This window comes from Hylobates moloch, unplaced genomic scaffold, assembly GCF_009828535.3.
Source record: "Hylobates moloch isolate HMO894 unplaced genomic scaffold, HMol_V3 SCAFFOLD_13, whole genome shotgun sequence".
Classification (NCBI taxonomy): domain Eukaryota; kingdom Metazoa; phylum Chordata; class Mammalia; order Primates; family Hylobatidae; genus Hylobates; species Hylobates moloch.
This window is the reverse complement of record NW_026652288.1, coordinates 50,184,174-50,209,075: the sequence shown is the minus strand read 5'-3', so window position 1 is coordinate 50,209,075 and position 24,902 is coordinate 50,184,174. Positions and strand designations below refer to the sequence as shown.

The 24,902-nt window shown below is 40.8% G+C and overlaps 1 protein-coding gene across 6 annotated transcripts in view; it reads right to left on the bottom strand.

Annotated features, from left to right (window-relative positions):
* Positions 1-2,146: 2,146 nt before the first annotated feature.
* The window catches only part of GTSF1 (gametocyte specific factor 1), a 34,604-nt gene continuing 11,848 nt past the window's right edge, over positions 2,147-24,902 (bottom strand). For 2 of the 6 annotated variants that reach the window (XM_058426827.1, XM_058426823.1), the window contains 8 exons: positions 17,386-17,430; positions 11,293-11,393; positions 9,398-9,524; positions 8,870-8,953; positions 8,341-8,404; positions 6,567-6,661; positions 5,595-5,631; positions 2,147-2,344 (listed from right to left, as the gene is read on the bottom strand). In XM_058426827.1, coding sequence (XP_058282810.1) covers positions 5,615-5,631; positions 6,567-6,661; positions 8,341-8,404; positions 8,870-8,953; positions 9,398-9,524; positions 11,293-11,393; positions 17,386-17,401 — 504 coding nt within the window. In that variant the 5' untranslated portion in view covers positions 17,402-17,430 and the 3' untranslated portion in view covers positions 2,147-2,344; positions 5,595-5,614. Of the gene's footprint in view, positions 2,345-5,594; positions 5,632-6,566; positions 6,662-8,340; positions 8,405-8,869; positions 8,954-9,397; positions 9,525-11,292; positions 11,394-17,385; positions 17,431-18,488; positions 18,619-19,256; positions 19,369-19,690; positions 19,816-24,902 lie in introns of those variants that run through there. The other 4 variants (XM_058426825.1, XM_032173493.2, XM_058426828.1 and 1 more) reach the window with 4 other exon arrangements.

Genomic DNA, 24,902 nt, shown 5'->3' with positions numbered 1-24,902 from the left:
TTTTTTTTGAGACGGAGTCTCGCTCTGTCGCCCAGGCTGGAGTGCAGTGGCGCGATCTCGGCTCACTGCAAGCTCCGCCTCCTGGGTTCACGCCATTCTCCTGCCTCAGCCTCTCCGAGTAGCTGGGACTACAGGCGCCCGCCACCACGCCCGGCTAATTTTTTGTATTTTTAGTAGAGACGGGGTTTCACTGTGGTCTCGATCTCCTGACCTCGTGATCCACCCACCTCGGCCTCCCAAAGTGCTGGGATTACAAGCGTGAGCCACCGCGCCCGGCCTCCTTTTTTGAGACAGAATCTCGCTCTGTTGCCCAGGCTGGAGTGCAGCGATGCGATCTTGGTTCACTGCAACCTCCAGCTCCTGGGTTCAAGCGATGCTCGTGCCTCAGCCTCCTAAGTAGCTGGGACCACAGGCATGCACCCTCATGGCTGGCTAACTTTTTGCCATTTTTAGTAGAGATCGGGTTTCATTATGTTGCCAGGCTGGTCTCAAACTCCTGGCCTCAAGTGATCCGCCCGCCTCGGCCTCCCAAAGTGCTGGGATTACAGGCGTAAGACACTGAGCCCCATGAATAAATTAATTTGTTTAATTCCTTTGTTGACTTGTATTTGAGTAGCTCTTTGCAATGAAACTCACATTACTTGTTTTTCCTAAACTAGGTAGTTCTAGTTTCTAAGTGTAGTATAGACAGTTTTGTTTTGTCATCACGAAAATAAATAAAATCAAAAAGTGTTTTGTATTTTTCCGTAATATGGCTTCTTTCAAATAAAGTTGTTGTGAGGTACTGATATACAAACATAAATGATGACCGGAATTAGGGGACATATAGGTGTATTTTTTCCTCCTTAATATACTACCTTTTCCAGGAGAAATAGCCTACTTATTAAGATCACATAGCTGGAAGCAGAAATACTATTGTGCTGGGTCTTATTTTGAACCTGTTTTTAAAGACTGGAGCTAATGAACAGCTCTGCTTCATTAGGGGGAGAATCCTGTTTGGTGAAAAACTCTTGGAAGGAGGTATTCCACAGGAGTCCACTCCCCCTTTCTATCTGTCATCTTCAAACCATACTAGAGAGATCTTTTTTGGAAATGTTTGTCAGTATTCTTCATCCAAGTCCCTATCTATACCAGATCCCAAATGCCTCCCCACCAAGCTAGACACTTTTAAAACCAAACCTAACCTGATAAAAACCAAACAAGCCGGGCACAGTGGCTCATGCCTGTAATCCCAGAACTTTGGGAGGCCAAGGTAGGAGGATCACCTGAGTTCGGGAGTTCAAGACCAGCCTGACCAACATGCAGAAACCCCGCCTCTACTAAAAATACAAAATCAGCCGGGCGTGGTGTCGCATGCCTGTAATCTCAGCTACTCAGGAGGCTGAGGTAGGAGAACCTCTTGAACCTGGGAGGCAGAGGTTGCAGTGGGCCAAGATCGCGCCATTGCACTCCAGCCTTAGGAACAAGAGTGAAACTCCATCTCAAAAACAAAAACAAAACGAAACCCAAAAATAATCCAAACAAACAAAAAACTGGTCTGGGGAGATTATAAAGTCTCCTTATAAGGATCCACAAGATGCTAGGATAGCCAGAGCTTCGGGTGTTTGAGAAATCTAAGTCGTTACACACGTATCCCAGGGCAGTCAGCAGGGCCTTTACACATTTAAACTCTGACGCTTAATCAAATTTCACACACAGGTGGAAAGCCCATCTCTTCTCCACAGGTAAACTTCCTCCCCTCCATTCCAATCTTAATTCCTACATAATCCACACTTAGATTGACCGCTAGCACAATTTCTAGCTGGAATGTGGAGAGATAAATAAAACTACCCTAGGTTGGAAATAGGCAGTAAGATGTCCTAAAGACTATAAATATGAATGGAGTATTTTGCTATATAAATGTTATATCTTAGAGAATGGATAAACAGATGCACTGATCAGAAAAAGTCCATTGCTACAAACACTAAAAGGAATTTGGTCCACGTGTGTCAGAGAACACAAATACACAGTTACCTTTTCTAACCTAAGTTACCTGTCTATTTCAGTTAGATCCTTTAAGAAAACTTTAAATCATTATGGTTCATTAATGTGGAATTGGACATGATCTCTGATCTTGGGGCTGCAGGTACTTGACCAAACTATTAAGCAATCTATATCAAAGGTTTATTTGGAAGCTTCTGAGTATGAGGGTTCTTGCATCAAATGAGGATTCAAGGAGGGAGGAAAAAAGTGTGCTTGTCAGTTTGGAAAGTCACAAAGAGTTTATCATTCTATAATTAGATTAGGAGGAAAATGAGAACCCACTGGTAGAAGGAAGAAGCAAGAGTCTTCTAGGGTCTGGCATCTGCAAGTAAATGGAGAAAAAAAAGTTCTTAGTTTTTTTCAATGAAAAAAGCACCAACTACATTTGACAATGGGCCACACAACTATAACCCAATTAAATTATCTTGTTCTGCTGGAGGAATCTGCTGTTGTTGATGGCAAAACACCAAGTACCTTCTGATCTTTAACTCTTTACTACCATTGAGCACGGAGAAACTTGTTAATTGAATTAAAAACATTCTATACAGAAATCAATGTACACTCCTGTGTCAAGAGTTTTATAAGTGAGGAGAATATCAGGAAATTGATTCATTCAGACAATTCTGGATTAACTCCAATTATCTTGATCTTTTTCTCACATACTGTATTTACTCATTAGTTCAAAAATAGTTTTTGAGCTTTTACAATGTACATTAGGGGACAAGAGTTGGTACGATACTACCTGCTTCTGAGGTACTTGTCTAGTAAAAAGTGGAGTTGTTGATAAAAACATAAATAGGATAAAACACATTAAATGCTAAGTGAACAAACCCTTGTCATGTATGTATATTCAAAAACATTTCACCCACACTTAAGTTCCTTAAGGGCATAGTCATATCTTTTATTTCTTTTGTATCCTTTCAAAGAAACTAGAGAATTCTGCAACAACAGGCATTGAAAATAATACTTAATGGCCGGGCACGGTGGCTCCTGCCTGTAATCCTAGCTATTTGGAGGCCAAGGTGGGTGGAACACCTGAAGTCAGGAGTTCAAGACTGGCCTGGCCAACATGGTGAAACACCATCTCTACTAAAAATACAAAAATTAGCTGGGCGTGGTGGCACACGCCTGTAATCCCAGCTATTTGAGAGGCTGAGGAAGGAGAATCGCTTGAACCCGGGAGGTGGAGGTTGCAGTGAGCCGAAATTGCGCCACTGCACTCCAGCCTGTGTGACAGGAGCCAGACTCCATCTCAGAAACAAAAACAAACAAACAAACAAAAACCCAAAAACTTCATTTTTATTAAGAGGATACTGTCTGTGGCTGCTTAAGGATTCTTATCTAACCTAATTATTTTTCTGATTCCTCAGGAGTTACACAGAAAAATAAATTTTTAGTGTGTAAGGAGTTTAACCACAAAGAGTTAAATCCCAAAGGAGAGAAAGGTCTGGTCTTAAGTTATAGACACAGAAATTTCTCCTAGATTTTCATCTTAGAGTAGCCATTTTTACTAGACAGCTATTCATATTGTTTGATTGCCAGACACCTTGTATAGCATATCAGATAGGAACTCAAAATTCACCATTTATCCAGGTCTGTTCAACATATGCTTCTCTTTCAACCCCTTTTTTTAGAGACAGGTCTCACTATGTTGCCTAGGCTGGTCTTAAACTCCTGGGCTCAAGCAATCCCCCTGCCTTGGTCTCCCAAAGTGTTGGGATTACAGGTGCGAGCCACTGTGCCCAGCCCTCCCCGCTTTTGTTTAAGACACAAGGTCTCACTATGTTGCTGAGGCTAGAGTACAGTGGCTATTCACAGGCACAGTCATGGTACACTAACTATATCCTTGATCTCCTGGGCTCAAGTGATCCTCCTGTCTCAGCCTCTCAAGTAGCTGGGATGATAGGTGCATACTACCATACTCAATGTATGCTTTCCTGATGTACCCCAGTGCTGGTGTATCTCTTTTCCTTCTGGGACCAAATCCCATTTTCTGGCTTTCAAATGTATTTAACAATTTGATGTCAGAATCTACTAGGAAAAATGGCTGGTACCTAGAAGCAACTGATAAGTATTATTGTCTATAGCTAAGAGATGTTAACTTTTAGCATCTCTTTTCTGCTTCTTACCAGAAGAAACATCAGTTTTACTACAAAATGAAACTAACTCACAGATTTATCTGCTTCACTGTTCAGAGAGAGTGAACAGACTGGAATGCAAGAGGCCAATTATTCATTAATTCAATAAATATTCACTGTGGGCCTACTAACTGCAAAACAGTTGGGATATAATCCCATTCTCAGCCTTTATAACATTCCCTTTGCCAGAAACAATGTGTCTGGGCAACCTCAGCCAAGACGACATTTGAAGGATCAAACTTGGCTCTGCCACAGGCACATAGGGTAACCTAAAGGAAAGGCTTCATCTGTGAAAAGTGAGAGAGATTTTGGTCTCTTCACACAGATTTTGTGAGGTTCTGCTAAATCAAATACTCAGATAAGATCGACAGTGTAAAACTCTTAGAAACCCAAAACTTTTATTTTTTAAATTTTATTTTATTTATTTTTATTTTTATTTATTTTTTTGAGACAGAGTCTTGCTCTGTCTCCCAGGCTGGAGTGCAGTGGTGCGATCTCGGCTCACTGCAAGCTCCGCCTCCTGGGTTCCCGCCATTCTCCTGCCTCAGCCTCTCCGAGTAGCTGGGACTACAGGCGCCCGCCACCACGCCCGGCTAATTTTTGTTTGTATTTTTAGTAGAGACGGGGTTTCACCGTGGTCTCGATCTGCTGACCTCGTGATCCGCCTGCCTCGGTCTCCCAAAGTGCTGGGATTACAAGCGTGAGCCACCGCGCCTGGCTATTTTATTTTATTTTTGAGACATAATCTTACTCTGTGGCCCAGACTGGAGTGCAGTGGCATGATCTCGGCTCACTGCAACCTCTGCCTCCCAGTTCAGGCGACTCTCCTGCCTCAGCCTCCTGAGTTGCTGGGATTACAGGTGTGCACCACCACGCCCAGCTAATTTTTGTATTTTTAGTAGAGACAGGGTTTCACCATGTTGGCCAGGCTGGTCTCAAACTCCTGACCTCAAGTGGTCTGCCCGCCTTGGTCTCCCCGTGCTGAGATTACAGGCATGAGCCACTGCACCTGGCCAGAAACCCAAAACTTTTAAGTGCTCATTAAAAAGAGTATGAATTTTTTGATGAGTATTAAACTGTACTGCACAGGGAATGAATTGCAGAGCAGTGAGGCACAGCTGTCTGATTAATCTCAGTCCATTAAAAGAGGCATGATAGATCTAGAATGCAACTTTGATTAAAAAAAAAAAGGCAATGTGTACTAATGTTAGAGAAAACAACTTGGCATGTTAACAGAATTCTAATTTAACCAGTAAATGCCTATTCATTAGAGTGTAAAGCCATAACAGAGGCTATATACTTAAAAAACACATGCACACACAAAGCTTTAATTTGGTATCATAATCTGAAAGAAAATTGGACCCAAATTGCTTTATGTCCAGTTAAATCTTGCTACCATCTGGAAAGACAGTGAAATAAAACTGAAACACTTACTTGATGAGATAGGTATTCAGTTACTGTGCATTTCCATCTACAAGTAGAAATATTTCAAAATAAATACACCATGTCAATTGAAATTCACTTCATCCCCTATTCTTACTAAATACAAATGACTTATTCCTGCGTATACTGAATTATAATATAAAAGTAGAAGAATTTAATATTAGTAATCAGATTTCATTCAAGAGAATAGGAAAAGAAAATAGACCTTTACCTATCAAGCCTTTTGACATATAATTTGGTGACTTCATTTTTTGGGAAATGCAAGTATCCAGGGAGAAATGTTTTAAAGTGAATCCTCTAGCCACCTAAAAATTAGCTCAAACAGTAGCACAGACTGAAATCAAGAGAATCTGAATCTAGGGGCAACATTAGAAAAGAAAGTTTGTATTAAGTAAAAATGACAGTATCTTGGGTGTTCCCTATGTGGAAATTTCATTATGATGGTAATATGATACAAATTTAGTACTTGTTTACCCAGCATGACCTCTGAAGTCTGGGGAGGACATCTGAATACCATTCTTTATGCTGGTTCTTATGACTTATGACTTTCATTTTCTCTCTACTCATTTCCTTTTAGGCCCTCACAATCCAATTTCTGATCCCAATTCCCTACTGATATTATGCCTTGAAAGAAATCAGGGATGACTTCCTCCTAGCCCGAATCATCAACCTTTATATTGGCTCCCAAACTTTCTCGTGGTATTTGATGTCAGTGGTCACCCCATTTTGAAAATATTCTTTTGGCTTCTGTGATCTTATACTTTCCTGTTCATAATTTCTTGCTCCTAACCAGAGTCAGTAGGGTGAACTGAGTAAGGTGCTTAGGGCATAACATTTAAGGAGGCACTCACTTTAAGGGTCATGAAGTGCAAGGTGTTCAGACTGAACACATCTGAATAATCAAGATCAACTGTATTTAGCACAATGAAAAGAGTAAAACTATTTTGCCTCTACTTCACTTACTGTTTTTCCATGGCAGAACATACGGCAGAGATTTGGGAACTCGCATGCCTGAAGCCAGGTTATTCTTATGTTCCGTAACTATGTTGCTTGCAGGGCTGCAAAAAGATGAATTTGGCTACGTCGACAGATCAGTATCATTCAAGCAGGCACACGTAAGATAATCAAAATGTGTTTTTTGTAATTTGGGGAAAAACAACAACCTACATTCATCTGAAATGTAAACACATTTCCATCAAAACGTTCCGGCAATTAGAATGATTACCACTTACTTCTCTGGAATGCTCCCTGTTCTGTACAGGCATTAAGATGGGTCTAACCATTTTCATTTTCTAGAAATTGAGATAAACAGCAATGCCATCTACTGTTCAGCTGTATGACAGGCTCATCAACTCACTCGATAAACATAAGAGATAAAATAAAGTGCTAAGGCAACCAAAACAAAAGCAGCAAATCTTCAACTGAGGTAAAATTAAAAGTTGTAGCCAATGGAATTCATTTTAAGTTTTTCTATCTTAGTGCACATAAAATAGTATACACTTAAAATTATTTACTGACCTCAGTAGTTAAAAAGTAAAAATTTGATAAGTATTCTGTTTGGGGAAAAAAGTGGTCTAGCATCTTATTCCTTCATTTCCTAAACCAGAAATATTCTCATTTGGGTTTGAAACTTGATCTTCCAAGGTTTGAGTATTGGTGTTAATGAGAAACAGTTTCATTCATTTTGATTTTATTTTGGACAAGGACTCTTTCTGTCACCCAGGCTGGAGTGCAGTGGCATGATCATGGCTCACTGCAGCCTCGACCTCCTGGGCTTAAGTGATCTTCTGGTCTCAGCCTCCCAAGTAGCTGAGACTATTAAGCATCCACCACCATGTCCAGCTTATTTTGTTTTAAAAAATTTTTTTTAAGAGACAGGATCTAACTGTGTTGCTCATGTTGATCTTGAACTCCTGGCCTCAGTGATCCTCCCACCTTGGCCTCCAGGTATGAGCTACTCTGTGCCTGGCCAGAAATCTTCTAGTTTTCAATTAGCTGAGCATGATGGCTCAGGCTTGTAATCCCAACACTTTGGGAGGCAGAGGGGGGAGGATCACTTCAGGCCAGGAGTTTGCGACCAGCCTGGGCAACATACTGAGACCTTGTCTCTACTAAAAATAAAGAATTAGCTAGGTGTGGTGGTGGATCCCTGTAGTTCTTGCTGTTTGAGAGGTCCAGGGGGATCGCTTGAACCCAGGAGGCAGAGCCTGCAGTGAGCCATGATCATGCCATTACACTCCAGCCTGGTCGACAGAGTCCCTGTCTCTAAAAAAATAAACTAGATACAAAATCAGTGGGAAGAAGAGATGCATATTCTTTCCTAATAGGTACTCTGGATTTTCCAATCTCAAATAAAGAATTTTTAAGACTACTTTTTCCGTACACATTAGTTACCTAAAGTAAAAATGATCCAAGTGGTATAGTGGGAGAATTTTTTCAAAGCATTAAAATAATGTAAACCTAGCAAAAAACATAACTAAGACACATGAAAATCTGGGGCCACTGTTTCCCTTGCTAAACGATAATGTATTTTTGTATCCCTAATGATTGGCACAAAGCACATGACCTTCGTGAATCAAGGAATAAATATGAAAAAATGCTAAAACAATATCTACACTAAACTACCACCAAGGAACATCATTAAAGAAAGTGGTCAATTCATGCTCTGGTGGCTTTTCTTGGTAACAGAACACTCTGGTTTTGGGAGGCAATGCTGGGATGAGACTATTTCATTTACCTGTTGTTGTCAGAGTAGTGAGTTGTGCCCCAGACAAATGGGGTGCTGGTCTGCTCCCACAAATCTGTCAAAGGAAGCAAACCATAGTTGATGGTACTACTAGATAAGACACCAGCAGTTCATGTTGGCTGAATTTATAAGATGGGAAATAATACACCTAAGTTTTGCAGAAGCAAGTAAAAATTGATCAAGTATGCTGCCTAAGTGACACGGTAGTGAGAATTTAATTGAAGAATATAAACACAAGCAACATAAATAATAATAAACGTGCCTAGTAACAATCAAACACAGATGGTACAACACAATTTATCGAAAAAAACAGATGTAAAGAAGTGCTTTTTCCAATCAAGAGGGATTGGCTGTTCCACGTGTCTGCACAGCGATACAAATGTGCTCGTTTTGGGGCCCAATAAAAATAATAAGGCATTCTGAACAACATGGTACGTTCATAAAAAACGAAAATCTTCCGTCTTAAGCAAATGACTTGAGATTTAGATATTGTGAAGAAAAAAATGTAGAGGCGGCTCACCTTTATCCCAGTCTTCATCGCAAGGAGGGCACTGCCAAGTGCTCTCAGCCAGAGTCTCTTGTCTAAGGCTCCTGGTTTGGTTGACTGCAAGACAATAAAGATTGGACATAAGGGGGGATATTGCCAAGTTATTGTGTTCAAAGGGGCTAGTAGCTTAAAAGGTTGCAAGGGCAGCCTGTTGGGTCTTTATTTCTGAAAAATTCATAGTATAAAAGCTAAAAGAGGGATCTTATCTCTTTGCTGACAGAAGAAAGAAAAGCAGAAACAAAAATGTTTACCATATTTATGGCAATAAAAGATTTATTTTTAGATGAATTATTAGTAAAATGAACCAGGCTGTTCAGGAGAGAAAACAGTATGACATGTACAATCTGACAACCTATTGCTGCCATGATACAAATCTCAAAGGTGGAAAAGTATTGTTCTTCTGAAACACTGAAAGCCAAAAATCAAGCTGACAATCTAGCATAATACAAATCTGAAGGAGCTACCCTCCAGTACTGAAATAGTTTAGATAGTGAGTCTTACCAATATCTTGCTCAATACAACTTCTGTCATCACAGCTTGAGATATGATGACTAATTTCAGCTCGAGGAACCTGGTGGCGAGCATTGAAGGGACAAGTAGCCAATTTGCTTGCAACATCAGGATGATTCTGTGGAAACAAAATTAAGGGATCTGTCAGTTCTTTGGATCTCTTGAAGTCAACAGGGAGTAGCTAAGCCTTATTCTACAAATGCCTCCCCTAAAATTCCTCAGTAAACTTCTGGCTTAACTATAACAAGTAGACTCCTAGTAAAAAAACTAAGAGGGAATTATTTATTGTTTTTATAGACAATTACTTCAAAATCATCAAAACATAAATCTTTTTGTTATGACTGCAGAGACTGACAACACAGATATTGTTAGCTAAACAATGAATTTAGGGTTGGGTATTTGAACGACATCTTTCCCTCGTTTATTTCTCAGAGTCACATGATTCAGGCAGCACAGCCCGTAATGAGAGAGCTCTCTGAATGTCTTTGAAAGCTGATATTCAGGATGAATAGTAACACTAAAATACACTCTTAGTCTGCATTGCAGTAGTGTCCCTGCTATTGCAACACAATAGTGCTGGAAAATAGCTGTTGGAAGGGAGCCGCAGAAGAAGCAAACCAATAATTTTTCAGATGAACACAGTGACGCTTACTTAAAGTAATGATGCCTGAAATGAATCTCTGAACAATTTGACCTTTATTTCAGCTACTTCACTAAGGAAAAATCCAAATGAGAGAGTCTACTTTGCTGACCAAGTTCCTTATTTTAAAACAAAACAAAGGGTTTAGTATCACCTATATCCTATGGCAAATATACCAGCAATTAAGAAATTTATTAGGAAAAAAGAGATATGTCATAAATGAAACTCGGAAAAGTAAAAATAATATGAAGTAGGGAGAAGGCTGGAAAAATACATAGGCGTGAGAAACTTGCAGGCATCGCTGTCATTTTCATAAGTGGTATCAGGCATTCAATACAAAGGTTTTGCGGCCAAAGATCAAGAACATTAGAAGAGGGGAGTTATGATAGTGTCTTTTTTACCACTTGGCTCCATTTAGGAAATGTTTGAGAGCCTAGAGGGGACAATGTTGTAGTGGTATCTGCTGATCCATACTGTCCAGGTTTAATGTTAAGGGATCCTTGCTCTCGAGATTAAAAGGAGCTGGAGAAATAACAAAGATACATGATGTTTCCAGGATTACAAGCACTTTTTAAAGGATGTTAAAGCTGAACTGTATGCAGTTTGAATTAAATACCTCAATTGTTTTCCAAGAATAAGTTCTAGCAGAATTTTGGCTTCTGTATCAGAATTCTTAACAACATTGTCAAAATGTCTCAATTAAGGTAGCATGAAAGTAGTTTATATCAGCTAAGTCTATACAAGAGTGACCAGAAAGAAAATCTTTATTATTTTTTAAAACATGTTTGTTGTTGAAACTTGGAGATACAGTTATTTTTAGGAATAATTTTTCTTGGGCTAACTTCTAGCTGTTCAAGCTCTAAAATTTCTAAACAAAATCATCAGAAAAAGTGAATTATAGCACTCAATCGTTGTTAGGCCGATTAACACACCAAATTTACAAGACAGGCGGGATTTCTCATTGTTAGCCAAAATGAGTCTGTTTTACAAAGGGTGAGAAGACTCTAGAGATGCTGTTTATAAAGGGTTCTTTGTCACTAGTTAATGGGAAGAAAACCAAAACAGGAAAAAATTTATCCTAAGGAATGAACAAAATGCCTTTCTATAAATGTTGGTATTTAAGAGAGGTAGATTCCCAAATCAATTCTGGCAATCAATTAAAATATGATACAATTATTTGATATTTATAAAATACGGCCTTTTAAAAGAACTCAGGAGGGTGTTAAAGGGCAAATTATGACCCTACCTTTCTGCACTTGATAAGATGATAAGGAAACCTGCAAGCCCTGATTTGATGGTTTTTGTCATAGGGGCATTGCAATAGCTTCTCAGGGTCCAGGGAGTCGGCTGAAAGACAGAAGTATTTCAGTAGGTAAAACGATAACAGGCCCTTGTAAAACTACAGCATTCCAGGCACACTGGATTTTTTCAAGAGCCTCTGTAATAATAGAACAATATAGTCTAAAGAAAACTTGGATTAAAAAAAAGGGTGACTACACATTTAAAATATTTCTGAATCTTAGTAAGTTCAGCGAACCAGAAATCTCAGGGTGAAGTCTCAGTTTCATATTGAATTGAACATATTGTTTTCGTTGCTGGTTACCCTTATTATAAAACAAAAAGTTAAATAAAATGTCATCCTCTTTTCCTTTTCTAAAAGTGCTAATTCAGGGTTATTCCTATTCTCTAGCTAGTCTACCCAGAGCCTCCCAACCAGTATGCTGAAGTTGAAATGGAGAGCTAGTGTGCTAATACACTGATTTGGGGGCCCACGGCTAGTTCAAGTCATCCCCTACCCCCCATTTCCACAGGCAAGTTGGGGGTAGTTAATCCCCTTCACTAGCATCTTCATCTATTACTAGTGTCCTGTGACATGAAAAAAGTTGGTAAGCACTGCCCTATATCAGTTATATGTTTTATGGAAGCTTGAAAAATATTAGTGGATAGATTTCTTTTTCATCTGTCTCCTTTAACTTACTCCTATAAGTAGTTCCCAATCTTGGTTACTCTAATTACCTCTCAAATGAAAACAATACTGTTATCAGACAGGTAGTTTTTACTTTTCATATTTTGGAACACAGGTGAGAACAAAATAGAGAATTCTTTAATCTAGTGACTACTACATTAGCCAGCTAAAAAAATAGAACAATGTGCAAAAACAGAACTGCAGACATATGGAACTGCTGTGTGAAAGAAAGCCCCTAACCTATAAAATGCTATTTAAAACAACCCTTAGGCTATACAAGATGCCTAGGCTGAGCCCCAAATTTTAACAAGCCTGGTTAAGGAAGGGAAATTAAATGGTTAAGCACATTCTGGTATATTATGAAGACAAGAGGCAACCTAATAAATTGCTCTTGCCACCCCTGAAGGCAATGATAAAAGTGGAATAAGATAAACAATTCACATTTGATAAGAAGCTTATAAACCAGGAGACTGCTATGAAAATCAGAAGCCAGTGGGGAATTGAAACAGACAGTTTCACTGGAAGAGTGGTAAACATGGAATAAATTGCCAACCATGATCGTGATGCAAATGAGCCAGAAAGGTGACTTGAAGGACAGAATGAATAGGAAGGAAAAGTCTTAAAGGACAGGCAGGCTTATTATGCCAACGAGGCTCTTCTTGACCAGCAATGTTTTCATATTTCTGAAGCTTCAGGACAACCAGGGAGAATTTACAGATTAAATTCTTGTTAGTTTCCCCTCATTTAATCCATTCCCATCACTAGCAAATGTTAGGCCATGTCAGCAGCTGACAGACTGGATGGTACCTTACGATTCATATATATTATGCTGCCCATATAGTAGCATACGTCAGAGTTGATGAGAGCTTCTCATTGTAATGCTTTACTTCCTGGTCTCCAGCATTTTAGGTCAACTTTAGCCTGGCTTTCTAGATTAAAAATTTTTTTTTGATTTAAAAATCTTTTTTTTTTTTTTTTTTTTTAGACAGAGTCTTATTCTGTTGCCCAGGCTGGAATGAACTGGCGTGATCTCGGCTCACTGCAACCTTCGCCTCCCGGGTTTGAGCGATTCTTGTGCCTCAGTCCCCGGAGTAGCTGGGACAAAAATCTTTAACTGTGATTAAAAACACAATAAAATTTACCATGCTAATGAATTTTAAGCATACAGTTCAATAGTGTTAAGTATTAATATATTCCCGTTGTTGTGCAACTAGTCTCCAAAAGTTGGTTTTACTAAACTGAAACTCTATACCCATTAACCATCAGCTCTCCATTCCCCACTGCCCCCAGCTCCTGGCAACCACCATTCTACTTTTTGTTTTGGAGAGTTTGACTAGATACATCATATATGTGAAATCGTAGTCTTTTGCTTTTTGTGACTAGCCTATTTCACTTAGCCTAAGGTCCTCAAGGTTTATCCATGTTATAGCATGTGACAGAATTTCCTGTATTTGTTTTTTTTTTGAGACAAGAGTCTCACTCTGTCACCCAGGCTGGAGTGCAGTGGCACGATCTTGGCTCACTGCAACCTCCACCGCCTGAGTTCATGCAGCTGTCCTGCCTCAGCCTCTTGAGTAGCTGGGATTACAGGTGTCCGCCACCACGCTCAGCTAATTTTTGTATTTTTAGTAGAGACGGGGTTTCATCATGTTGGTCAGGTTGGTCTTGAACTCCTGACCTCAGGTGATCCGCCCACCTCGGCCTCCCCAAGTGCTGGGATTACAGGTGTGAGCCACCACACTCGGCCATTTCCTTTATCTTCTATCTTGGAATTTGCTTTTTTTCTTTTCACTTAATGTATCTTGGAGTTCCTTCCAAGTCAGTACATATAAGAAATATTTCATTGCTGCATATGGATGTATCAAATTTTTAATTGATTTTCTTATTAATGGACATTTAGACTGTTTCCAGGTTTTTTTTTTTTTTTTGAGACGGAGTTTCATTCTTGTTGCTCAGGCTGGAGTGCAATGGCACAATCTCGGCTCACTGCAACCTCCGCCTCCCAGTTTCAAGCGATTCTCCTGCCTCAGCCTCCCAAGTAGCTGGGATTACAGGTGCCCGCCACCATGCTTGGCTAATTTTTTTGTATTTTTAGTACGGACTGGCCAGGCTGGTCTCGAACTCCCAACCTCAGGTGATCCACCTGCCTCAGCCTCCCAAAGTGCTAGGATTACAGGTGTGAGCCACCGCGCCTGGCCCAGTTTTTACTATTATATACAATGCTGTGACTAACAATCTGGTGTATTCTTCTTTTTGCATGTATGAGTATTTCTTTTCTGAGACAGGGTCTTGCTCTGTTGCCCAGGCTGGACAGTGCAGTGGTGTGATCTTGGCTCATTGCAACCTCTGCTTTCCTGGGTACAAGTGATTCTTGTGCCTCCACCCCCCAAGTAGTTGGGATTACAGGCACACCTGTCTAATTTTTTGTATTTTTAGTAGAGACAGGGTTTTGCCATGTTGGTTAGGCTGGTCTCGAACTCCTAGCCTCCTGTGATCTACCCACCTCGGCCACCCAATGTGGTGGGATTACAGGCATGAGCCACTGTGCCCGGCCAATGTATGAGTATTTCCCTTGGATAAACACCTAAGAGTATTGCACTGAAGCGTCTGTGCATTAAAAGTTGTAGTAAATACTATCAAACTGCTCTACAAATTTTTGTCTGGCTTCCTGGGAATATAACTTACTTTGGAAAACAAAGTAGGTCTATTTGACAAGCTTCCTCTAAAAGCACAGACTCAGCTGTTACTCAGATTTGGGTAGGGACCAGAACCCATGGTGAGAAATGGAGGAAACTTCATGGAAATAAGGAACTAGGCCTGACAAAAGTATCATCAGCTAAGAGGTACAGTCCAAAGAGAGAAGACAGAGATGTTCAGGAATCTGTAAGATTAAGCTGGAAATCCAGGTCAATTTGGGAAAATATAGTCTAAGGCAGTGTTTCTTAAACTTTAACTTACTCTCCAGGTGTTACATCACTTAGGGACTGTGTTAAAGTGCTGATTCTGATTCAGTAGGTCTGGGATGAGGCCTGAGATTGTCCATTTCCAACACACTCCCACGTGATATTTAAGAAAAAAAAATGTGGCTGAAGAAAGTAACGAAGAACTAAGAGACAGAAAGAGGAGACGCTGTTTTCTAATTTAATAGAGAGTAGTACGCTTCCAAGAATAAGTGTATGTATACCATACAGGGACTTCACATTCTTCTTTTTTCTTTTTTTGAGACGGAGTCTTGGTCTGTTGCCAGGCTGGAGTGCAGTGGCGTGATCTTGGTTCACTGCAACCTCCACCTCCTGGGTCCAAGCAATTCTCCTGCCTCAGCCTCCCGAGTAGCTGGGACTACAGGTGAGTGCCACCAGGCCCAGCTAATTTTTGTATTTTTAGTAGAGATGGGGTTTCACTATGTTGGGCAGGATGGTCTTGATCTTTTGACCTTGTGATCCACCTGCCTTGGCCTCCCAAAGTGCTGGGATTACAGGCATGAGCCACCGCGCCCAGCCTTTTTTTTTTCTTTTTAAGAGACATGGTCGGCCGGGCGTAGTGGCTCATGCCTGTAATCCCAGCACTTTTGAGAGGCTGAGGTGGGTGGATCACTTGAGGCCAGGAATTCAAGACCAGCCTGGCCAACATGGCGAAACCCCATCTCTACTAAAAATATAAAAATTAGCCAGGCATTGTGGCATGCACCTGTAGTACCAGCTACTCGGGAAGCTGAGGCAGGAGAATCGCTTGAACCCAGGAGGCAGAGGTTGGAGTGAGCTGAGATCGTACCGTTGCACTCCATCCTGGGTGACAGAGCGAGACTCCTTCTCAAAAAAAAAAAAAAAAAAAGAAAACAAAAAAAAAGACAGGGTCTTGCTCTGTCACCCAGCCTGGGGTACAGTGGTGTGATCATAGCTCACTGTAATGTCTAACTCCTAGGCTCAAGTGATCCTCCTGCCTCAGCTGCCTGAGTAGCTGGGAATACATGCATGAGCCACCGCACCTGGCTCAGGAATTTCACATCTTAAGTGAAAACACTTTAAGAAGGCTGGATGCGGTGGCTCACGCCTGTAATTCCAGCACTTTGGGAGGCCAAGGCAGGTGGATCACGAGGTCAGGAGTTCAAGACCAGCCTGGCCAACATGGTGAAACCCCATCTCTACTAAAATACAAAAATTAGCTGGGCGTGGTGGCATGCGCCTATAACCCCAGCTACTCAGGAGGCTGAGGCAGAAGAATCGCTTGAACCCGGGAGGTGGAGGTTGCAATGAGCCGAGATCGCGCCACTGCACTCCAGCCTGGGTGACAGAGCAAGACACTGTTTCAAAAAAAAGAAAAAAAAAACTTTAAGAAAAATTAAGGGGCAGGGGATCCCTTTTCTCAAAAGTGTTGTCCTCAGATCAACATCACCTGGTAACTTGTTAGAAATGCAAATTCTCAAATACCAGACCTTTTGAATCAGAAATTCTGCAGGTGGGACCCAGCAATCTGGTTCAACAAGCTTTCCAGGTGATTCTGCTGCATGTTAACAAGTTTGAGAACTACTGTGTTCTAGATATTTAATAAAGATTATTTCCATGTAGTTTCTGTATTTTGGAGATCTAGCTCTCCACTGGACTCTTCCTAGAGGGTAGAATGGGACTGAAATATCCTTTAGTTGGAACTTTTAATTATAATGAGATTCTGAACAAGACAGCAAAGTAGGAAGAAAAAGTAGGTACTGTTGACAAGTTTTATCCACAGGCATACACTCAGATATTCCTCAAATTTAGTCAGAGCCTAGAAATCAGAGCCTGTGGTGTCATGTAGGGTACTAGTTATAAACAATATAGAAGACTCTGGTTCTGACTCTGTCCCTAACTATGTAAACTTGGGCAAATTAATTAATTTAGGTTCTGTTGTCTCTGTTGTAATAAATGATTTTTCAAGTCCCTTTTGGTTCTACGCTTGTATGATTCTAGGTGCTGGCTCTGCTTTGATTTCTTGGGCCACCTAAGGTTCCTGGATCACCTGAGAAATAAGAATCCTTCCTAGATTTCTTATCCTAAAAACTAATGTACATCAACATTATTATATAAGTATATTACTCCTCAAAATAGAAAGGAGACGTTACTATCCCTGTGTCATACATACAAGAAGGTGAAGTCCTGACTCATTTAATAGTTTAACAAAGGTGTCCTAACTGTGGCCTTTTCAAAGCTTTATGACTTCTCATACCTCTTTTCTTAATTTTCAAGTATCTTATTTCAAATTTGGGCAATACCATATAGACTTTTCCTCCTCAGCAGTTGAGAAGTCTGACTTTTTCCCAGCACACTAAAAGTCTTGTCGGATATAAAACTATATGTAAATGATTTAACTTATTTTCTAAAAGCAACAAGGAGTACATACTGTAAGTTTCTTCCATGTTGGAAATGAAGGAGCTGAATCCAAGTGCTGGAAAAAACAAAAGTATGATTCAGGAAATCAGAAATAAAATGTACCAAAAGGCAACCCTAAGAAGTGGAGTCACTTCTGGATTTGAAACTACCCAAGTTCAGTATAAGAAACCCTTACTCTCCCCACTCCCCCCAGTATTTTCTTCTCTTTAAAGCATTCTTCTTGGAATCATTTTAACATCATGGCCTAATTCACATTCTTGGAATAAATTCTAGGGCCTACCAAATAGTTAAGAAAAACCAAATATGACTCCTATAGTTCAAATTTAAGCTGTATTTGGGTGACAAGATGTCTACCTTAAGTGCTATTACTTAAGTGCCTGTCACTGTTTAGCATCTATTAGGGTTTGACACTATTAATAGTGATTATAATATAAATATTAATATAATATTTAACATTAGAGGGGGCAAGTCAAGACCACAAGAATACTGTCATTTAAACTTATGCATAAGGGCCGGGCGTGGTTGCTCACACGTGTAATCCTAGCACTTTGGGAGGCTGAGGCAAGAGGATCACTTGAAGCCAGGAGTTTGAGACTAGCCTGGCAACAAAGCAAGACTACATCTCTACAAAAAACAAAATAATGCCTCCCTCAAACAAACAAACAAAAAAACAAACTTAGCCAGGCATGGGGGCACGTGCCCGTAGTCCCAGCTACTCAGGAGGCAAAGGCAGGAAGATCACTTGAGCCCAGGAGCTATGAGGTTCGTGCCATTGCACTCTGGCCTGGACAATGGAGTGATATCCTGTCTTTAAAAAAACGACCCCTTATACATAAACACAGAAATAATGTTCTATTATAAAGCTTTCCTCTCGGGTTCTTAAAAATACAGATAGGCAGGTTACCAGTCTTGTTCCTCTCTAGGACCTGGAAATGCTGGAAGTCTTTGACAGATAGTATACTCTTAACCCTTCCAATATGCTTGGAAACACTAGTTCACCATTTTCATTACTTTTCTTAAACATGATCAGGAAGGGCCACACTAACATTGTCCCTTTTTCTAGTGGGGTTTCACCTCCTCTCGTCCCAGTCTTCAGTGCTAAAGTGGCAATACCTTAAGCTTCTCCAATTAATACTCATTCCTTCTATGTACTGAGGGAAAACCTCTGAATGTTAGGATTCAAGAACTGTCCATATTATGGATAACAGAGTCACAAGAGAACAAATCTGTAACAGGAATGTGAAACATTAAAAGAGAAATGCTTTCATAGTTGGAATCCTCTTCTATTAGAAATCTCTTCTATTGAGCACCGAGACAAAATAAATTTATTATTGTGGGAAAAACCTAAATTTATATAAAACCATCCCCATACGAAACTTCTGAAAATTGTCTGTCTCTAGAGCACGCTCTCCTTTGGCCCCTCACACAATTCTGCACTCCTCACCACCCCTCCCCCCATTCTATGACATAAGCAGCGTTGGAATCTATGTTAGGAAATACAAGTGATCAGCTAGAACTCTAGTTTTTTTGCTGCAGAGCCCATTTGTTAATGACAATCATTAGTGAATTTGTCTTAAAAATATTTTTCATGTTTATGTTTGGATCAAGAAATCCCCACCGTCTTTTTGGACATATTTCACTCATACATAGTTACTTCATACTTTTTCATTAAAAATAAGAGTTTTGGAAGGAAGAACCAAGTATGTTTCTTGATGTTAAGTGATGAGCACCAGATTCAGCAGCTTGTAGGAAGCCAACCTATTCTTCCCGGACAAAAGGACGAATTGCAGTACACTAGGGGCACTGTAATTCACAGTACCGTCATTTGGCCGTGTCCGTTTTAAGTATATTCTGCATCAAACTGTTAACGGGATTCTTTACCTTTTCGCTACTACTGGATCACGGTGAAATAGACAAGCTACGCGGAAGCAATCAAGTTTAGGGGATGGATGTAGTCAGCGGCTATTGGTTAAACGCTTAACAGAATTCCGGGCCTTAGTAAAAGAATCATTTTTCTTCCTTTAAACAGCAACAACAACCACAAAACAACAAAATCACAGCAGACTTAATCAATGAAACTAAATAAGAGAAAGTGGGGGAGGTGGTTAACTTAAAAAGAACGTAGAAAAGGCGTCAAGGAGGCCCTCGAGTGGGCAATGCAGCGAAACTGGTTGGTAGCCAATAACAGCTGCATTGAGAGCCCACAAGGCTGAAGGCTACCGGCAGAAAAGCGAAAAGAGGATATTAGAAGGTGAAGGTATCCCGGTACGCAAAAGAGGAATTGCTTAGGGGCGCCCTGGGATGCCTTTCTTTACCTCGGTGGACACACACCTTCCTCACAGTCACCTTCCTCCCACGCATGCCCCAGCAACGGCTACTTCCGGCGCCTAACGTTGGGAGGTGGGGCGAGGGGCCGGCACTTCCTGTGACTAGCAGTCTCGGCTCTGGCCGAATGTAGGGCAGGGTGGCTCAGCTGTGGAGCTCACCTGTGAGCCCCTAGGGTCAGCTCCCTCATGACCCTTTCCCACGAGGGTCTCCTCCTTGGGCACCCTGTCTTTGGGCCCATCCTCCCCTGGCCCCCAGAACAACAGTGGCCTTGAGAGGGTGGAACTCGCATTTCTTTCCCCGGGTTTTGTGGCGGCCGTCTTAGAAAAGGCAGATGAGCACTTAGAAATGGGCACCTGGGATTACCTCAGGAGTTCAAGACCAGCCTGGCCAACATGGTGAAACCTCGTCTCTACTAAAAATACAAAAATTGGCTGGGCGTGGGGGCAGGCACCTGTAATCCCAGCTACTCGGAAGGCTGAGGCAGGAGAATTGCTTGAACCCGGGAGGCGGAGGTTGCAGTGAGCCGAGATTGCGCCACTGCACTCCAGCCTGGGCGACAGAGTGAGACTCCGTCTCAGAAAAAAAAAAGGGCACCTGAGGAAATGGGACTGATGGGACTGGTTAGAGGTGGGGAGCTGCCCAGAAAGAAGCCTTGTTTGTGGAAGTTGTCTAGATAGGAAGGTAATTTAGATTTTGAGGGAAGAGAAGAATTATAAAGGAGATAGGCAGTACAGTCACAAAACAATCACCAAGGACAGGAATTTTGTGTCTGGCTGTTTTTGTTTAGAATGTGTTGTAAAATCCCAAAATTCAGAAGGCACTAACTATCTGAGAATGCTTGGTAGGGTGATGGTTGTTGCTGTCTGATAAAAGCGAGTTTTAGAGTTGGGGAGAGAGCTCAGTGAAGAGTTGGAGAGGACAAGAAGGCCGGAAGGTTACAACTTGATAAGGGAAAACCAAACGTAGTGTGAGGCTTTGTTCTGGGAGAAAAAAAGTGTAAGCTGCAGTTCTTGTCCCCAAAGTGCTTAGAAAAACGACTCCCAAAGTGGATGAAAGGTTTAATAGCAGTACAAAAAATGCCAAAAAAAGTGGTAGAGACTGTAAATTCCTGTAAGAAAAAAATTAATGGGGCCTGAAATGACCTGGGAAGGCATTATAGAGAAAAGGGACTTGTAGCCTTTGAAGGTTAGACAAAAAAAGGAAGATGTTGACACTACAAGTAGATCTGGTGGTAATACTTTTCAAAACCAAGAAGTAAAAGATGTGACAAAACCTTCTGTGCTGTTCAAGGTGTAGGAGGCAGTCTGCGAGATTAGTCTGGGCAGTGAAATATTGGGATTTCTACAGCATTTCAGTGGTGTAGAGCCCAAATAAGACTTGAGAGGACTATCCTGACAAAAACTGAATGTAGCTTTAGTAAAAAAGGATCAGTGGGGCATTTTCTTTTTCTTTTTCTTTTCTTTCTTTTTTTTTTGAGATGGAGTCTCGCTCTGTCGCCCATGCTGGAGAGCAGTGGCGTGATCTCGGCTCACTGCAACATCCGCCTCCTGGGTTCAAGTGATTCTCCTGCCTCAGCCTCCTGAGAAGCTGGAACTACAGGCAGGCACTACCATACCCGGCTTTTTTTTTTTTTTTTTTTTTTAAGTAGAGACGGGGGTTTCACCATGTTGGCCAGGCTGGTCTCAAACTCCTGACCTCAGGTGATCCGCCTGCTTTGGCCTCCCAAAGTGCTGAGATTACAGGTGTGATCCACTGCGCCAGGCAAGGGACGTTTTCGTTTTACATGATTAATTTGTGAGCGTCTATTGTTGTTACTCCCTCCGCACCCCCTCCCCCGACCTTTTTTTCCTACTAGAAGAGAGATGGCTATCAGTTCAGATTAAGACACTAAAAAGAACCAAGTGTTGATGGAAGCCAGGCTCAAGCCATTCTTGTAGGCTAGTGGTTCTTAATCTTGTCTGCACCTTAGAATCATCAGGGGAGCTTTTAAGACATACCATGCCAACTTCCCATCCCACACCAATTAATGTGAAAGAGCCAGGCATAATTATTTTAAAAAAATCTACCCAAATGATTTTAATGTGTGGCCAGGGCTGAGAACAACTGACTTAGGCATTGTTTTGAAATTTAAAAAGCCATTCTTTCACCCGGATGGCCTGGATGATTCATTTGAAGGAGGAGCAAACTGTTAAAGTGCTTTGTGAAAGATAATTGCTAAGAGGGAAAGCTTCATTGCAAGCTTAGCACTAATCATTTTAGAAAAAGTTGTTTTGGCAAATCAGTTTTAGATTGTTAGGAAATATTTTTAAACAATTTTCATGAAATCCTAAACCTCTGATTTTATCACAGTATCGTTAATGCAGATTGGTGGGGCCAGTGTGATTTGAAATGAAATATTTTTTCAGGCTTTACATTGCAGTAATCTGGTGAAATTGTTGACAGTGCTACTGTGACCCATAAATACTTTTTATTCAGATACCCGCAGATTGAAATTTCTGAGGAAGAAAGAGCTAAGGGCTTGAGAGGATAGGGGAATGGGTACCAAACCAGAATCCAAAGTCAGGCTTCAGTGCATTCATTAGTAATGCCTTGACAAGATCCTTCACTGATAATGCTGTTTCATTTAGCACCTGTGAACAAGCCAACCAACTTTCAAACAAGCAAAAATCAAACCTGTTTTTCAATGGTGATTTTGAAATAAAAATGCACCACACATCTATTCTTTCTATTCTTCAGTGCTTTGTTCATTCCTTTCTAACCATAAATTTTCTGCTTTGTCTGAGGTCCCTGCTTAGCTTTCTTTTAGACTGGTTTTCCAGCCAGGTTGATCATATTTGAAAAGGAAAAAAAAAAGAAAACAATGAGACAAGGCATTTTATACAAGGGTCATTCTAGGAGCTATTGGGAATTAATACCCTAAACTGAATCTGATCCATGCTGGTTCTATCCGTTTATATACTAGCATTTACCTCTAAATGTTGTGTGTGTGTGTGTGTGTGTGTGTGTGTGTGTGTATGTGTATATATATATACATTTTTTGTAGAGATTGGGGGTGGGGATCTCGCTATATTGTCCAGGCTGGTATCGAACTGCTGGCCTCAAGTGATTCTGCTACCTCAGCCTCCAGAGTTGCTGAGATTACAGGTGTGAGCCACCACCCCCAGCCTCCTATAGATTATATTCTTAGAATTAATAATAGTTGGCTGGGTGCAATGGCACATGCCTGTAATCTCAGCACTTTGGGAGGCTGAGGCGGGTGGATTGATTGAGCTCAGTAGTTTGAGACCAGCCTTGGCAAGATGATGAGACTCTGTTTCTCTAAATACAAAAATTAGGTAAGCCTGATGGTGGGTGCCTGTAGTCACAGCTACTCGGGAAGCTGAGGTGGGAGGATTCCTTGAGCCCAGGAGGTCAAGACTGCAGTGAGCTGAGTTTGCAGTTCATTGTGGAGTGCAGCACTGTACTCCAGACTGGGCGACAGAGTAAGACTCTGTCTCAAAGAAGAAAAATTTAAAACGAAAGAATTAATAATAGTAAAAATAAAATATCTGAACTAATGAATAAATAGATCTATTCTTAGTTATTGGAAAAAACCCTTTGTTAGGAAAATAGTTTTCTCAGATTTTAGGATTGAAGGCATTCCAGTACTCCTCGAGGTTCTTTAGAAACTTTCAGTTTTCAGACAACCCTAATAAAACTTAAACTTTTGCCCGTCAAAAGACCAAAATGTATTTTTTTGTTTCTGGCTTCGGTTTTATTAATCAAGTCCTGGTTCTTTCAGCTAGTTATTAATTAATTTTTCTCTCAACTAATTATGATTTCTGTTTGGCAGTCGAGTGTATAATTAAAAATGGAAAAATTATTCAATAAATTCAGTTGCAAATTCTTTCAAAATGAGGGTTCGGCTGGGCATGGTGGCTCACGCCTGTAATCCTAGCACTTTAGGAGACCAAGATGGGCAGATCACCTGAGATCGGGAGTTTGAGACCAGTCTGGTCAACATAGTGAAACCCCATCCCTGCTAAAAATACAAAAAAAAAGAAAAAAAAAGCCTGGGCGCGGTGGCTCACACTTGTAATCCCAGCACTTTGGGAGGCCGAGGCGGGCGGATCACAAGGTCAGGAGATCGAGACCACAGTGAAACCCCGTCTCTACTAAAAATACAAAAAAAATTAGCCGGGCGTGGTGGCGGGCGCCTGTAGTCCCAGCTACTTGGAGAGGCTGAGGCAGGAGAATGGCGTGAACCTGGGAGGTGGAGCTTGCAGTGAGCCGAGATCGCGCCACTGCACTCCAGCCTGGGTGACACAGCAAGACGCTGTCTCAAAAAAAAAAAAAAAAAAAAAAAGAAGAGAGGCTCTATGGGGTAACGTAATAGATATTCCTCTTGGTGAGAATAAGTGAGAATAGATTAGGAAATATTGCTTTAGGGGAGGGTTAAAATATGGGGTTGGTTACAATTGTTCAGGAAAAGTAGCAGGGAGAGGTAGTGAGAGCCAATGAAAATAAATTTATGTTTAAAAAAGAGTTGCTAATGAGGACTTGCCAAGAAGAGGCAACATTCAGTTCTAGAAAGCTAAAGCAAAATACAGGATGAGTGAAAAAAAACTGGTAGTGATATTTTGTTTGTCCTAGAGTCATTCTATGTTCTAACATGTAAATGTTACATATTTCTGTAATCCACATTGCCTGTAATAGTTACCAGTATACCTGAGAAATCTATTCTTTATGTTTTTCCTTTACATATATAGTTCTTTCCCCAGGACTCAGCAACAAACATCTCCTTACTCTCTTTCTAGTGCTGGCACCTAAGATGTAAATTGTAAGCCAAAGTTCATAAGCATCACTTTGGTAACTTCTTAAAAGACTGTTGAAAAGATAGTAGGAGGTGTGAACCTATGGATTATATTGAAAAAAAAAGAAAGATGGTAGAAGGGCAGAATTATACTAAAAAAACCTTACTAAAAGTTCTGTAAAGGACTGGTCTTCCATAGAACAATTCTAAAATTCTAACACTGCTGTTTTGTGGATCTATTATTTTAAGGCATATAAAATGTTTAAATCCAAGGTTTATTTTCTCTGTGAAGCCTTCTTTTAACCTTTATTGGGATTAGTCCTTACATTTTTCCCTCCTTCCTTCCTTCCTTCCTTCCTATTTCTTTTCTTTTTCCTTCCTTTCCCCTCCCTCCCTCCCTCTCCTTC